At 39.5% G+C, this 16,082-nt stretch overlaps 2 protein-coding genes across 2 annotated transcripts; one reads left to right on the top strand and one right to left on the bottom strand.

The window, feature by feature from the left end:
* Window positions 1-879: 879 nt before the first annotated feature.
* Window positions 880-8,841, bottom strand: LOC108898745 (mucin-21). The gene is made up of 10 exons (XM_018698771.2): window positions 8,604-8,841; window positions 7,033-7,102; window positions 4,525-5,835; window positions 4,323-4,433; window positions 4,129-4,166; window positions 3,898-3,993; window positions 3,628-3,787; window positions 3,353-3,441; window positions 3,019-3,117; window positions 880-2,089 (listed from the first exon to the last, which is right to left on the bottom strand). Exons 2-10 carry the CDS (start codon window positions 7,061-7,063, stop codon window positions 1,835-1,837), a joined length of 2,190 nt encoding a protein of 729 aa, XP_018554287.1. The 5' UTR covers window positions 7,064-7,102; window positions 8,604-8,841; the 3' UTR covers window positions 880-1,834.
* Window positions 8,842-12,391: 3,550 nt separating this feature from the next.
* On the top strand, window positions 12,392-15,801 carry LOC108898203 (uncharacterized). The gene is made up of 8 exons (XM_018698120.2): window positions 12,392-12,612; window positions 12,869-12,982; window positions 13,070-13,154; window positions 13,435-13,619; window positions 13,702-13,798; window positions 13,883-14,030; window positions 14,582-14,821; window positions 15,552-15,801. Exons 1-8 carry the CDS (start codon window positions 12,559-12,561, stop codon window positions 15,607-15,609), a joined length of 981 nt encoding a protein of 326 aa, XP_018553636.1. The 5' UTR covers window positions 12,392-12,558; the 3' UTR covers window positions 15,610-15,801.
* Window positions 15,802-16,082: the final 281 nt, after the last annotated feature.

Here is a 16,082-nt window from a genome sequence, read left to right as displayed (position 1 = left end):
TTTTATGATGTTTTTTGTTGTTAATGTTGACCTAATGCTTTGTCTATGTAAAGCACTTCGAATTGCCTTTGTGTTTGAAATGTACAATATAAGTTGAGCTGTTGTAGTGTAAATAAATCAACTTCTTAGTGGTCTGTGGTGGACAAACTATGTCATGTTGACACTGCTGAATTACCTAAAACCCTGTTTGACATTTCTGCAATTTCTTGCTACTCACTGGCAGACTAGCAATAAGCTAATATTGATTGGCTATTGCACAGGAGTTCAACAGTCATGCAGGGAGAAAGGGGAGAGACTATCCAATTTTCTGTACTCCTAGTGGCCTCAAACTTGTTCTTAGTGTGCTGTAAGACCAGCAGTTGTATCTGTCTATAGGATCTGTTCACATCAGTTCTCTGGCAGTGGTGGAAGAATCCGATCCTTCACTGGATGGCAATACAATAATGGTAAAACACTCAAGTGAAGTAAAAGTGCAACATTCAAATTCATACTTAACAGAAATGTACTTAAAGTACCCATAGTATTCAGTATGGATCAGATTGGGATCTGGGGAGTTTGGAGGCCAGGTCAACACCCTGGGCTCTTTGTTGTGTTTGTTGTGACATTTCTAAGCAGGTTTTGTGATGTAGTGGGAGCATTGTCCTACTATGGGGAGGCCCCTGCCATTAGGGAGTGCTGTTGCCATGGGGGGTGTTCCTTGTCTGCAACAATGTTTAGGTGGGTGATACATGTCAAAGTAACATCCAGATCAATGTCAGGACTCAAGGTTCCCCAGCAGAACATTGTACTGTAAGAAAATAATCAAAGTTATTCACTTTTCAGTGGTTTTGATGTTGTGGCTGATGTGATTGAAATAATCCCACTAGAATTGTTGTGGGCCCTTTGCAAATATGGCAAAGACATTTAGATTTATTTCTTCAGGCATAATCATATTTTACAGGACATAAAAACTACAATAAAATGACACTACTTTCAATTTAACATTTACATGACACCATTATACCAAAAAATATACTTTGTAAACCACATAAACATCCAACTCACGATTCACAAAAATATTGGACAAAAAGGAGCCAAAAGTACAGAATTGCACATTTCGTTATAATTACATCTACAGAAATGCCCCAGGAAACCTTCACAACACCCTGTAACAGCTCAACATTTGTATTTTATAAAGTGCATATAGAGTCATAGCTGTGTTATTCTCATGATGGCTTGAAGAGATGATAATCTGTGGAGAGGTTTAGGTAATAAAACATTTTATAATCATGTTAACAGAAATGTTGTGTTTAGGCTCACATACCCATCCAAAATTAGAATTTTGTCTTCAATCAGTTGAAAGTGGGAAGTTCACAAGCAAAGGCTGTTTTTGGATTTCTTTAAGAAGACAGCACTTGAATGCAACCACAATTATGGGCAAGGTCATGGCTAAAACAAATTACAAGGTGTTTAGTGAATTTAAAATAATTTCTTAAAACTTCATTTTGTTTTAATATATTATTTTGTTGATTATGAAGACAACACCTCATTCCTGAAGTTGATGTATTTTTTCATTTAGAAATACTGTTCAAAGCCATTTTCATTGGTCTTGAAACAGAAATAAAACATGATTGGGAAGTTTCAATAAAAACCAAAATATTAATATTATAAATGAAGCTTTACATAATTCCATACATATATACAATACAATCACATATGAATATCACTGAGATAAATGGGTGTAAATAAAGTAGTGTTAACCTCTGCACAGCTAAGCTTTATTGCTGAAGGGACTGGGAGTTACACAAAGCTCTGGTTACCTAACAATCCACACTGGAGCTGAGCAAGCTCATACTCACAGCATTAACATGATGGCAAACAAGCAAAGTAAGCAAGCAATCAATTCTGTGTGAAGATAAGGACCTCTTGTGGCAAAAGAGGGGACATTCAGTGTACCATTCAACCAAAGGCAGGGGGTCGAAGTGGCGTTGCAGCACTCTAGATGACATGGAGGGTTTGTACTGGCCTTGCATGGGGTTTGGCCAGAACAGTTGGTGGTGCAACCTGCTGTCCACTGGATATTGGAATCTTGGAGAGTCTCCTTTTTAAGCTGCAAAGGCAACAGTGAGTGAGAAAGAGCAATGCAGGGCCTATGACAGGTTAAAAATCTAAATAAGAGACTGAGATATTTAAATATTGCTTAAAACCCTCTGGAGTCTGTCTGTTCATCTGTAAATACACTGAGAATTTTTATCTGAAGTGACGTAACTTTAATTTAATGTAACTTTATTTGGGGCTTTGGCACAGTATCTCATTAATATCTGTAGACCATAAAAACATTTTTTGAAAGAAACTGTGAAACTGTGAATAATTAATCATTTCAGCAGTGGCATATATAGACTTTAGATGAAAAAAACAATTTGGAGTAAAATCACTTTGGAGATCTTCCGGGCATGCTCAACTGGGAGGAGACCCCGGGGTAGATCCAGGCTGCATTGGAGAGACTATATATCTCTTCTAGCCTGGGAACGCCTTGGAATCCCCCAGGAAGAGCTGGAAGACGTTGCCGGGGAGAGGGACGTCTGGAATGCCTTGCTTAGCCTGTTGCCACTGCAACCCGGTTCCGGAATAAGCGGGAGGAATTGAACTGAACTGAATCACGTTAGATGTAATTAGACTCTAATATATTTTTTTCTTTCCCTTTTATGTTGTATATGTGTGTATCAACAGTAAAACTTTTTTTTTTAAACCCAGAACTATAGCTGAGCTTGTGCTGAAAAAAGACTACAATGCAAGTGGGGTAAGGACAGATAAAGGTGCTAAACAAAGACATAAATAATGCATTTAAAGACAGCAAATAATAACAAAAATGAACCTCGACTCCAGAGGGTTAAACATTTTGATAAACCTTATGTTTAGAAATTCAGTGTTTAAAGTTACTAGAACTGTATTATATGAACATTATAGATGTTGGTGACATTTGTGTTGTGGAAGTTGTGGAATTTGGAGCATCTTGTCATTATTTTCTGCATTTCTCACCTGACAGTGTGGCTGTGAGGAGGAGCATGTTTCGAGTTTTGTTTTAAAATCTGTGTAGCAAGTTGGGCCAGTGCATACACCTTGATAGCATTTGTTTCCCTGGAAAAAGAAAAAAAAGATCAATACAGGAGAAAGGGTACTAATCTCACACTAGAACTGGCTTGAACTTTGACAAGCACTGACAGTTGTCAGCAGTCAGCCACAAAGAGGTGACTAAGAGGAGACAGAATGAACAGAATTTAATGATACACACAGCTAGCCTTCTGCTCACCCGTACTGTATACGTCCATTAACATATCAGCACACACTCACATATGTAGTAGTTTGTCCTTACATTATTTGCTGGAGTGGTGGCTGGAATTGTACTGACTGGTACGGCTGTTGTTGTTGTTGTCGTTGTTGTTGTGGTTGTGGTCGGTATTGCTGTAGTCGTATAAAGGAAAGAGTAAAATTGTTTTAGAAATTGCAACCTTAAGACTAAAAGTGCACAAATGTTAACATGCAGCCCTGATTCCTAAGATGTAATAAAACAAATGATAAAACAGATCAAATGATTATGAGAGTCATGAAATTGGAAGATTAAAGATGTGACAGATGGATCTGTTTTACCTGTGGTTGTTGTCATCATCATGGATTCAAAGCTGCCCCTGAGGCAGCCAGTAGAACGGCAGCAGTTCACAGAGCAGTTGGTCTGAGAGGCGTTGACACAGTCACTAGCACAAGAAGCGCTGCAGCCAACAGTGTAGGACATGTCTGTCTGCTTAAACAGCTGATACAATGCAGAATGACACATTAGTAGACATGTTTTAATTTCACAGTTCACCATATAGTTTTGTTAGATGGTTAAAAATGTTTTGTCAGTGTCATTTGCCTCCCTACCTGACAGGCGGAACCAGCAACACACGAAGTGGTATTCTGACTGTTGTACATTCTGTAGCAGTCTGAGTAGTTACACATGAATGAGGGGCAGTATATCTGTGTTTGAGAGAGATGAAAGGTACATGATGACAATGAGAGACTAAAGGGAGGAAGATGAAGGATTGATAAAGGAAAGACGCAAATACAGCAAAACAACACTTCTCTATAATAGGGTGGACTTGCCATACTCACTGTGACAGGATTTAATGTTGTGGTTACATTCATGTCACCTGTGGCAAAAAGATGGATGTTGTGAACAAGGATAGGGAAAAACCGAGAATCAATTGTATGTGAAATTGTTTTCTTTTCACCTTCACATTGGATAACAAAGACTGGAAAATCAACTAAAACATCTTATTATTTAGTGAAAAAAAAAAAAAAAATACCAGTGGTGTTTGGTGACTGGCTGGTGGACATCATTGAGGTTAAGGTAGATGAACTGGTTCCACCTGAGGTCATCGTGGTGGTGCTGGACATGGTCATGGCTGTTGAGCCAGCTGCAGAGGAGGCAGAGGTGGTTTCTGAATTAGTAGCGCTGAATTAGGTCAATGGAAGTTGAAAATGCAGAACTGACAGTGATTGTTTTACTGGTGGTTGTGGGGAACTGAGTGGTAGGCGTGATTACTGTGCCTCCAGAGGTGGTGGTGGAGGATGACTGAGTGTTGGTGTTGGATGGTTGAGCGGTGGTGGTGGTGCTTGCTGTGCCTCCTGAGGTGGCAGTTGTTGTGGGAGACTGGATGGTTGTGGTGGATACTGAGCCTCCAGAGGTGGTGGTGGAGGATGACTGAGTGTTGGTATTGGATGACTGAGCGGTGGTGGTGCTTGCTGTGCCTCCAGAGGTGGTAGTAGATGTGGGAGACTGAATTGTTGTGGTGGATACTGAGCCTCTAGAGGTGGTGGTGGAGGATGACTGAGTGTTGGTGTTGGATGGTTGAGCGGTGGTGGTGGTGCTTGCTGTGCCTCCAGAGGTGGTAGTAGATGTGGGAGACTGAATGGTTGTGGTGGATACTGAGCCTCCAGAGGTGGTGGTGGAGGATGACTGAGTGTTGGTGTTGGATGATTGAGCGGTGGTGGTGCTTGCTGTGCCTCCAGAGGTGGTAGTAGATGTGGGAGACTGAATGGTTGTGGTGGATACTGAGCCTCCAGAGGTGGTGGTGGAGGATGACTGAGTGTTGGTGTTGGATGATTGAGCGGTGGTGGTGCTTGCTGTGCCTCCAGAGGTGGTAGTAGATGTGGGAGACTGAATGGTTGTGGTGGATACTGAGCCTCCAGAGGTGGTGGTGGAGGATGACTGAGTGTTGGTGTTGGATGATTGAGCGGTGGTGGTGCTTGCTGTGCCTCCAGAGGTGGTAGTAGATGTGGGAGACTGAATGGTTGTGGTGGATACTGAGCCTCCAGAGGTGGTGGTGGAGGATGACTGAGTGTTGGTATTAGGTGACTGAGCAGTAATGGTGCTTGTTGTGCCTCCAGAGGTAGGAGTAGTTGTGGGAGATGGAGTGGTTGTGGTGGATACTGAGCCTCCAGAGGTGGTGGTAGAGGATGACTGGGTGGTGGTGGTGATTGCAGTACCTGTAGTGGTGGCTGACTGGGTGGTGGTTGAGGTTGCTGCAGCTCCAGAAGTGGTAGAGGATGAAGCCTGGCTGGTTGTTGTGCCCCCAGTGGTGGTGATGGGGGGCAGGCTGGTAGAGGCTGCCGTTGTTCCGGAGGTGGTGGTGGTGGTTGTGGGTGACGGGGTGGTAGAGGCTGCAGTTGTTCCGGAGGTGGTGGTGGTGGTTGTGGGGGACGGGGTGGTAGAAGCTGCTGTGGTTGTTCCAGGGGTGGTTATTTGGCCTGACACTAATACTGCTGGCAGAAGTAGTCCTAATAGGAGGAGGCGCAGCATAGGCCTACCTGTGAAGCCTGGCATTTGGGAAACATTGAAGGAAAATATGTATTTTACTGTATGGAAACTAAAATATGTGAAATTATTATTATATTGCAGTTATTTAGCTTAGCTTGGCACTTTTCATAATATCAGCAAAAATGCATTTGTCCTCCATTAGTTAGTTAGCTAAAACAAAAAAACAATAATTTCTTAAAATGGTTGTGGCTTTGGAGTGAACTGGATGACTCATATCAGGTTGGTATGGTTCAAGGGATGGCAATGTCTGTCAGTGGGAATGTCTGTCTGTCTGTCTTTGGTCCATCTGCATGATGACATTGTATTTGTGAGCATGTTAGCACATTAGCATGTGCTAATGTCAACGTTTAGCCAAAAGCACCACTGTGCCTAAATGCAGCCACAGTCATTACCATGGCTGTAGACTCTTAGTCTTGTTCCCCACAGTGTACCATATGAAGAAAAGTAGCAAATTAAATTAAGCATTAGAGGTTTTGGCATATATGCTTATGTAAGCATAAGCATGCATTCTTGTGTTAGTGTGTGGCCACACGGGCAGCACTGGTGCAGAGTAACCATGCCAACATGCATATGTCATCTTTTTATTCGCGAGAGAGTTACAATATGAGATCTTTGCTTTTGGGACAGTGGTGATGGAGTCCCAGAATTTCCATGGTTGTGCCTGCAGTTTTTTCTTGTGCCAAGGACTATTTACAAGTTTCATCATCTAATACATTATGTACATGGCAGAAGTTGTACACTTTACATTATACTGAATTAATGTGAAATATCAACCATGTCACTAGGCAGAAAACATGGTTAGATTAGATTTTTATCACTTATTAGCCATATGGCCTGTTGAAGTGTGTTTTCAACAAAACCTCCAATGCAATATATGCAAGTCACTCTTCAAAAGAAGACAAAATATTCCTGTGCTTTTACAGACCTAATATTGTCATTCTTATTTTAAGGATTTGTAATTTTATCCTCTTTTTCTTTTTTCTTTCTCTTTTTTCTGAATTTTGGGTCTAGAGGATCTTGTGTGCTGCACAGACTTCTAGACAAATTTGGACTATATAAATAAAACTGACTTATGCAACTTGACATGCAAGGTTGGTTGATATAGCAGACCAACATAGCAGACTACAATGTACCTCTGACAGTAAACACGTATGTGACCGCTGACAGTGATTTTAAATAAGCAAACACACTCATACCTGTGTCTTTTGCCAGACTGGTAGAGGCCATTATCACATTAGCAGAAAGGGAGAGAGCTCTTTGTCCAGCCTGTAATTAAATGACATCTATCAAAATTCTGGAAAAGGGAAAGGTAAAATATACAATTAACATGGACGGACAGCTGCAGGATGTTCTCCTTTTAATGTCCACAAGGTTTTGTGCAGACATAATGACATAACAATCTCTGCTAGCAGAACAAACTGAGCAATAACAAAGTTAATTTGTGTGTTGACAAAAGATCTTTATGATGAACAGCAATGTGGGCACAATTCAAACTATTTACCCATGCTAATAGGTCGTGCAGCCGTGCTCATTCCTTGTAACCCACCTGGGCAGTTCGTTTGATCTGTGGGAGCTAAGTCATCTGTGGTCTCCTCTCTTTACAATCCTCTAATTGTTCTGGTGAAACTGATCTCGCAATTGTTTGGCTGAGTCACAATACAAGAAATTGACAAATGTGAGATTTAAAGCTGCAATTCAGCTTTTTTTCCCCAGATTTTTATGCATAGTTTCTATCAGTTGCACCTACAACAAAACATTTGAAGTTTGAGCATGATAAGCAATTTTTACTAATAGTCACCCCCCTCATGAGGTCATTCCTGCTAAGATCAGCTTGGTGTAGTGGCACACATGTATATCATAAGTGTCTCTGTTTGCAATGTTATATCAGTGAACACAATTAAAATGTGTTTGTTCCTCTATCAGTCCCCTGGGAAGAACTGCTATGCACCCTGGCTTGTTTTTTTCCTCTCTCCCTTGGATCCCGGCATGGCCTCCTAAGGGCTCTACACCCTGGAAACTGAGTGACAACACAAGCCATTTTGGCATCCAGATCTAAATGCTCAGTCAAATTGGACAAAGTAAAGTTTAGATTTCTAAAGGATATTTAGTTTTCATATTTAGTAGTTATGTTCAGATGCTGAATCCTCATGCAAATCACCCCCTCCTGTGGTACTCCTGACACTTTCATCACATTGTATAAGTTAAGTTAAGCATGCATTGACTCCAAGGACTTGAATAGTAAGCAATTTCAGAAAAGGCATTATCTTCCTAACAGACTATTTTTTCTGACTTTTCTGTAATGTGGATAAATGGTGTCTGTATGTTTTGAGAGAGGAGGAGATGCTACAAACAAAACCTGAAAATGTTTTGTGGATAATTTTATGATCAACCAAAATGGATTTATTTTAAGGATATATCACAGTTAATCGTTTTTGAGACTGAAAAATGGAATAACACAGATATAAATTAGACAAATTCATTCATATATATCAAAAATAACTGTTAACTATTGACCTATTGATTATATAACATATTAATAATGCACACATAAAATAACATTTGTTACAGAAATGCCAAAACATAACAGATATAACAACATTCCCCAGGTGTCTCATTCACTGGCTACAGTGGGATAACACCATTGTTGAGCTGCATCACCTTGTGATTCCCAGCGCACCAACATCAAAGCTCTGTTTAGCTGAGTTTAAATTATGCTCACAAAAGTCATCCGTTAAAATCAGTGATGTTTCTATTAAAGTCCACTCACCTGAGGTGCACTCTGCAGGGTTTTTTGTCAGCTGTCGTTGAAGTAAATGAGCTCTCTCTCCCTGGCGTTTTCTTTCTCTGTTGCTCCCTCTCACCTCCCCCCTTTGCTTCCTGCTGACAACACTGAGGCAACGTAATAAGTGGAAACTCTCACCTGCACATCTATACTATTGTGAGAGGAGGAGACTAAAGGCCTTCTGTTGCTGGGTGGGTCTAAAGATGCCCCAGGACTGACATGGTAATGATTCCTGGAAAGGAAAAAAAAAAAAAATGAAGTTTAGATTAGGATTTTAGAATAGATCAGATGAAATTATAGCAATATTTGTAGAAATGTTTCATAATTGTACCATTATGAATGGTTTTGAATTTTGATGTTGACCTGAAAATGGTCAACAAATTAAATGCTTAATTTAAACATGCTAGTCAAGTGCAATTGCAACAAAGTATCCTCCATAAAAAAACACAATATTTAGCAAAACTCATTTACATTAACAGGTAAACAAATACTTTAAATATCTTTTCTACAATCAGCTATCAAAATATCTTTTAATACAATTTTCTTGTGTGTGAATTTAACATAAAAGTAGATATTACATTACAATGTGTAGCAGTGTTAGGTTGCTTTGAAGAAGGTTAAATAAAACTTTACACCCAGTAATTACAGTTTTACTAAAATAACTCAGTGGATTAAGCCTTTGCTGGCCATCAGAGTACAGGTGAGATTTCAGTACCCTGTGAGCTGATAGTATAGGGAACCTCCTGGTTTCTGTTCAGCACAATGTGAAATCAGACCCCCACTCTCTGCCAGCCATAAAGCCCCCACAGACTACAATTACCTCTTTGTGGCCCTAAAGAATGTAGAATTCTTGGGCACAACACAAAAGGCAGTTGCACTATTCGGGTGACAGAAGTCCTTCCTTTCTTCATGGCAGCTGCATGAAACACATGAAATTTGTTGTGTTAATATTTCAAAGTATTGTCTTTACACTGCTGAAGATACATAGGAGTTGGGGGTTATTTAAGAAAAAAAAAAAGAAATTAGGGGGTAAATCAATTCTGGCTATGAGGTGTATTTGTAACGTTATATTATACTGTTATGCTACATTAAACTTACTACATAATGGAGTAAAGACTATGTATCCAGAGGACTCAGTCAGCATCACCCGGGCATCATTGTTTTTACTAGTGAGGCAAAAATTCCAATTCCAAATTCTTTTTATTTTCAAACTTCATGTCTTTAGCTCCAACCGGTGTCACTTTCACCAGTTGTTGTGAGACATTATCACTGATGCATTAAGATAATTTGATAAAGCTGTTCTGCCAATTTTTCCTTGTGGCCACTCACATTTAAAAAATCCCTCTGTGGCCCAAAAAATGACTTTTTCCTATTATGATTTTTTAATACATAAAAGTTTTACATTTGTTAAACTTCCCCACAGCCTAGAAAAGTCATTTTTGTTTTTGGGACATCATCCTAATGTAGTCTTCAGGCCAAGCAGGAACATGTGAGCAGGACCAGCAGGGCTGCAACACACAGTAGCTGTTGAAAACCCTACTTCCTGTTTAGTCTCAGGAAGGCAGGAAAACTACATTGATAAGAGGCCTGGATCAGGGCCTGAACACTCTCTCCCTTTGTTTGCTGCATCAAGTTTATCTGTATGTGATATTGCCTGAAGTTCTCTCCTGAAATTGACTATGCATTGGATGCATTATTTGACTATTAAACCATCTGTCACAGTCAATAAACTGCTGAAGTGGAAATCATTTGGAACAGGTAATCAATTGTTGAACAGCTCTGTTGAACTGGTGTACCAGTGCAGAAGCTCTTGGGTTGATCCAGCACACTTAAATTTACTACAGTAGCAAACCATAAAGCTGGAAAACTTGTGAGGTTTTCCATCACTTTACAATGTCCAACCATCTTTTAAGACTGGGTTTTTTTTTTTTTTAGTTCTTGCTTTTCGCTGACAAACTGTAAAATTGTACAATTCTTGATATGACTACCTCTGTCTATAAATCTCCAACATCTCTGTTGGTTAAGTTGTTTATTTTACCAATAACTCTTTCAATGTACGACTTGAACGAATGTGGACCAATCATTTCAATATGAGACAGCGAGCAGAATTCTTTCTCAGTGCTCAGGTATACTTTATACTGTACATTCTCACATATGCTTACAAACACATTAACATGCACACGGTTGTGTATTTAGAGTGAGCCACTGTATAAAGTATCTCAGCCATGTATCTTTGTGTATTCTAGACTGGAAAAATCCCAAAACTGATTATACAGTGACCTGCTATATCTCCATTTAAATAATTCCACACATTTGCATTCCAAAAACATACTTCATCAGACAGTACAATGTTGATGCTACAAAGTCATAGTCAAATGAGAGAGAAAACTAGATAACTGAGACATCACTGTTATTGTCTGAAGGTGGGAAACTAGTTTTACTATTTGGTTATTTGTGTGTAGGTGCATGATGTGTGTAAAAACAATACTGTTTTTCTGTCACTGAAAGCAGACTATTGATGTACGCAACACAATAAACAGAAGCTTACCATGTAAACGTTTATACACCTTTTCATATACAGCAAACCATGTAGCTATAACCTGTAGACTCACATTTCACTTGAATGCCAAGCTTTACTTTGAAACCAAACACTCTTGCGCTGTATAATCAATAGAATAATCAACTGGGAAAAAATGCAGCCCCATTTCATGCTCAATTTCCTGCGTGTGAGAAATATGATGCAATGGTTTTGGGTGAACAAACAGCTCTTCAACGCTGTTTCTGACCAGTGCCCTCCATAGAAAAGTAATATGCACAGACTAAGGGGGGGAGGGGGAGGTCTGTTTGACTCACAGAACTTTGTATCCACAGCACTAAAACTTTGTTTGCCATTTAATATTTGTAAAATATTCCAGAGGTTTAAATGTGGTGCTATGTAATGTACTATACAGTGTGTGATTGCCATAAAATTAACAAAACTTTCATTTTCACTTCTGTTCTGTTCCATGTTCAGTGCCATTTTCTCAGTTCCTCAGAGCTTTCTAACATTTTTTGAGGAAGTTGATGATGTCCAAAACCACATTAGGAATATATAGCTGGATTTAAGATTTGCATTGCATGGAGGTAATACTGAACAAAAGGCACAATGTCCATACACAGAAAGATAAAACAACGGCAGATGGATGGATTAATGTAAATATGATCCTACGAGGTAGGACACACAGGTTTTTTTCAACATTCCCCAGACCATTACCCCACCACCACTGGCTTGGACTTGGACACAAGGTAGGTTGGGTCTATGGATTAGACTGATAACTGAAGCTCCTGACCTTTATGTACATGACACTGCACTGCTGCCACATTATTGACTGATTAGATAATTGCACAAGTAAGCAGGTCTACAGGTGTTCCTAATACAGTGCTGGGTGAGTGTATATATATGATGCTGTCACATTTAAGTATGTAATAAGTTAGCACTTTAACCTGATAGTGGTTGGTAGTGGTTTGATTTCAAAACAAATATAGTTTGTTGTATAGTTTATAGTAGTGTCCGTTCTAAGAAGTACAAGCAACTTTACAGTTTATCATTTCTTTAACACTTCCTCGGCCCTTATAGTCGAATGTGTTGAAAGACAGACACAGCAGATGGATGCTGAAACTGAATCCTCCTTCCCCCAGCAGCACTGCATGGGGAGCCTGATTCACATTGTTTATAGTTAAGGCTCAGTAGACCAAATTAAGCAGCCTGGATGCAACTGGACTGTGTAACTGCATGACTAAGAGGCTTAGGAGAGATTTACCTACCCAGTAGTCGTCAGCAGCACTGTTCATACAGACTTGGTGCATAGCAACAGGTCACTGAGCTCTGTGCACCACATTAGCATTCACCATGGACTAGGACAGAGGCCCATTGAGCAGGAATGGGTGCCATCATTTTCTTATGACCTCACATGGGTTTATTTCCTCCCTGTCTACAGATGATCATCTGGCAAAGGTCAGTGTCCAGCTCTGTCTGTACAGTTTCCAATAGTAAGATTTTCTTATGTGTGTTTGTGTATGAGATCACAACTTGGCACCATCCACCCACAGACAACATTGCCTATTTTCTTTAGCAGCCTACACCTGATCATTTGGACTCATTAGAACACAATGTATTAAAACCACAGTCATGAATACACTTTAATGTAAAAATCCAATATAATTTCAGCCATACTACTTCATCCCTTTATTAGCTGCCATTTGTTCTCTAGTCAGAATACCAAAATGAGGAGGGAAAAACATGCCTCAACATGATGGCTTATATCCTGTGGACTGTGTTTACATGGACATTCAAGGGGATACTGTGCACCTGCAGGTTCCTTTGGGTGAGTACACATTCTTAGAAATCTGTCGTTTGTTTTGAAATTTGAATATTGCACTGATAATTTATTTACTATTTATTTACCTTGCAGATATGCCCATACAATGCAATCAAATTCTTGCCAAGGGAACAACACACTACAGAACAGACTAGCCGACAGCTGAAGCAACCTGTGGGTAAGGATCTCAAAAATTAGTGATGAAAACTGGCTGATAAAATCTTTACTTCCAATTAAATACACTTTATTTAACTGATTTTATTCCACTCAGAGTGGCTGGGGCATTTATGCAAATGAAAATTAACTGTTATCATGGAATAGAAGTCTGCATATCATGTACATCAGCTATCACAAGCTGTTTTTATCCAGAATATTTTCATTCACTGTAAAAATACTTTACATATCTCCATTATAAGTAGAGATATAATGTTATGATCATATTTGACTTTGCTTGTCAGGTTTTGAAAGTAAAGGGATTACAGCCATACCAGGTAGCCCTGACCGTACAACTGCCCTTCATAAAAGACTGACCAAAACTGAGAAAGAGATTGTGTCACTCAAGACTAGGATTGCCAGTGAGAGAGCATCATGGGAAAGGAGATTTGCAGAGCTGCGAAGAAAACAGGAAGAGCTATGTAATCAGGTGTGTTTGTGAATGTGTGCGTGGGTATGGTGGAGGTTGTGTTTATGACTTAATTAATGACAGCTTGCCTCCTTCTCCTCAGCTGTCCTGTGAGGCTGGGGTGTTGGTGAAAGCGGTCGGCTGTGACGACCAGGGAGAGTCAGGAGTAGACAATGGAGAAATGCTTGAGGAGTGCTCAAGTAAATGACTTAGATTTAGAAGTTTTTATATATGCAACCCTTTGAATGTAATAATGATGTTGAGTGCTATTTTCTAATGAACAGGTGGTCTCTCAAGGCATATGTACCAACTCAGAGGGTCTGAGGCGTCATCAAGATGTGACACCTATGCAAGTAGCTTGTCAAGTAGCCAGTTTGGCTCATCATCAGCAAAGAGCTCAAGATCTGCCTCCTCTTCTTCTTCAGCCACTAGGTATGGCATCTCTGTATGGCAAATATGAAGCTACAAGCAGCAGCTGGTTGACTTAACTTAGCACAAAGATTGGAAAAAGGGATAAACAGCTAGACTGGTTCTGTCCAAAGGTAACAAAATCCATCTACCAGTACTTCTAAAGCTCACTAATTATTTTTTATCTCTTTTGTTTAATTCATACAAAAAAAAAAAATTAAAAAAAAAATTGTTGTTGTTTTATGTTAAGTGTATAAACCAGACTGAGCTGCATCTTAGAGTCTGCTCCCAGGCAAGAAATAGTCCAACTAAGTCAAGCTAACCTGTGGCCAGCTGTGTTTACTGAGCAGAGGTGACCAATCCTCTGATCTAACTGTCTACAAAAAACTATATAAGTGTATTTCTGTATTGGTTTACAGATTTAGTAAACATTACTTATTTTTAATACTATTTTATATCAAAATTTAAGTTATCTATAACAAAATAAGGACCAATAAGTAAGTACTAATCAATATAATTGAACATAGTTGTCTCAGCCTTTGTTGTATTACTGACTGAGCTGTCTGTTCCTTCAGTGTGAGATCATGGAGGACATCCCAAGGGCCTCACCGGGTTTTTGTTCCCCATTCCCCCATGGACCTGCAGCTAGGTCATCGGGTCAGGATCATGCTGCCGTCTGGACGGATCAGCACAGGGATGATTCGTTTCCTGGGCCACCTGCAGGGGGAGGCAGATCTCCACCTTGGGGTGGAGCTGCAGACACCTGATCATGGATTACATGATGGCAGCCACAGGGGACACAGCTACTTTGAATGGTAACTGATCTCATTTCCTGTGTGTGATCAAAAACAACATATAGCTTCTTAATGTGTCTCAGGATGCAACTTGACATTTATAGTTCTACTGGGATTCTACTTACTGCCACTTGACTGTGATAATTTCACAACCTCTTTGAAAAGGCAATTCAAATGAATAAAAACCTTACAAATCTCTGAAATGAAATATTTGGAAGTTTCCATTGTTCCAATCATAAATCATAGTAGATTTATGCAATACATTAACAGATTACCTTTTGGCCTTTGCAATCCACCTGTTCTTAATTAAAGCATGAATTAAATACATAACATTACATAACAGGTTTTCTGTGAATATACACAAAATACTACAATCCTTAAGTATTTAACAGTCAAACACTGCCTCCAAACATGAGCAAATCCTGTACACTTAGTGACAGAGCTGGATATGCAAATCTCAGGCTGAGGTCAACTTAGGAAGCTCAAATTACAGCAGGCGTGATCCTCAGATGTTAACTCATTTGCCTACAGCAATGACAAATTTGACTTTTTGTGGTGGGTGTGGGAAACTGGGCTTCAGTCTAGTCTTTTCTTCATAAACCAGAGCAGTGAAACTAAATAATTACCCTACACTTGAACAGGCTACAAGTGTGAACATGTGGTGTGTACTTTTCCTGTTATTTTCATTTTCCTCACAAGTTTAGTTCATTTATTTAAAATCTGATTTGAATTTAATTTCTGTCCTTTGCAGCAAGCCTGGATATGGTGCCTTTGTACCATTCCACAAACTACTGATGGCCTGGGAATGACAAAAATACATGTATCATGCCAAGCTGCCCATGGAATAGAAAAGCACCTGAATGAAGAACAGTAGTTGCAGTCATGGATCTGATACCTTATTATAATGAGGTAAACTTTTGTATCAAAGTACATGCATAAAAATATGTATGTTATGTGTGTCTTGTGAGTAAAGATGCATAACTTTAATTGCTATTCGCAATAAAAATATTATTTCAACAAACATGGTTCATGTGTAAAGACAGTAATGTTAGCGTTGCAGAATCTGTTGTGTTTCCTTGAGCAAGTTGACGTACTAGTCAGCAAGCAAAAGAGTGTCTTAGAAAAATGCCATGAATTTGCTTCCCCAAAAAAACTCAAAAGATAACAACTGCAGGTATTAAAAACTTGTTGAGCACTGTGAACAAAAACATTTTTTCTTGCCCTGAGTGACATTCAAATATTAGCCTAAAGGGATTTTCACTCCAAGCAAACATGAGTATGA

This window comes from Lates calcarifer, linkage group LG15 (assembly GCF_001640805.2).
Source record: "Lates calcarifer isolate ASB-BC8 linkage group LG15, TLL_Latcal_v3, whole genome shotgun sequence".
NCBI classification, from domain to species: domain Eukaryota; kingdom Metazoa; phylum Chordata; class Actinopteri; family Centropomidae; genus Lates; species Lates calcarifer.
The sequence above is the reverse complement of the archived record's forward strand: the minus strand, read 5'-3'. Positions and strand labels throughout refer to the sequence as shown.

What these genes read in the sequence shown, in the direction of transcription:
- LOC108898745 (XM_018698771.2), bottom strand. Translation starts at nt 7,063, where the DNA reads ATGGCCTCTACCAGTCTGGCAAAAGACACAG. An exon ending in CAGTCTGGCAAAAGACACAG is followed by an intron (nt 5,836 to 7,032) that starts GTATGAGTGTGT and finishes CCCAAATGCCAG; the next exon opens with GCTTCACAGGTAGGCCTATG. An exon ending in GATGATGACAACAACCACAG is followed by an intron (nt 3,442 to 3,627) that starts GTAAAACAGATC and finishes ATACGACTACAG; the next exon opens with CAATACCGACCACAACCACA.
- LOC108898203 (XM_018698120.2), top strand. Translation starts at nt 12,559, where the DNA reads ATGACCTCACATGGGTTTATTTCCTCCCTGTCTACAGATGATCATCTG. An exon ending in AATGCTTGAGGAGTGCTCAA is followed by an intron (nt 13,799 to 13,882) that starts GTAAATGACTTA and finishes TCTAATGAACAG; the next exon opens with GTGGTCTCTCAAGGCATATG. An exon ending in GGACACAGCTACTTTGAATG is followed by an intron (nt 14,822 to 15,551) that starts GTAACTGATCTC and finishes TGTCCTTTGCAG; the next exon opens with CAAGCCTGGATATGGTGCCT.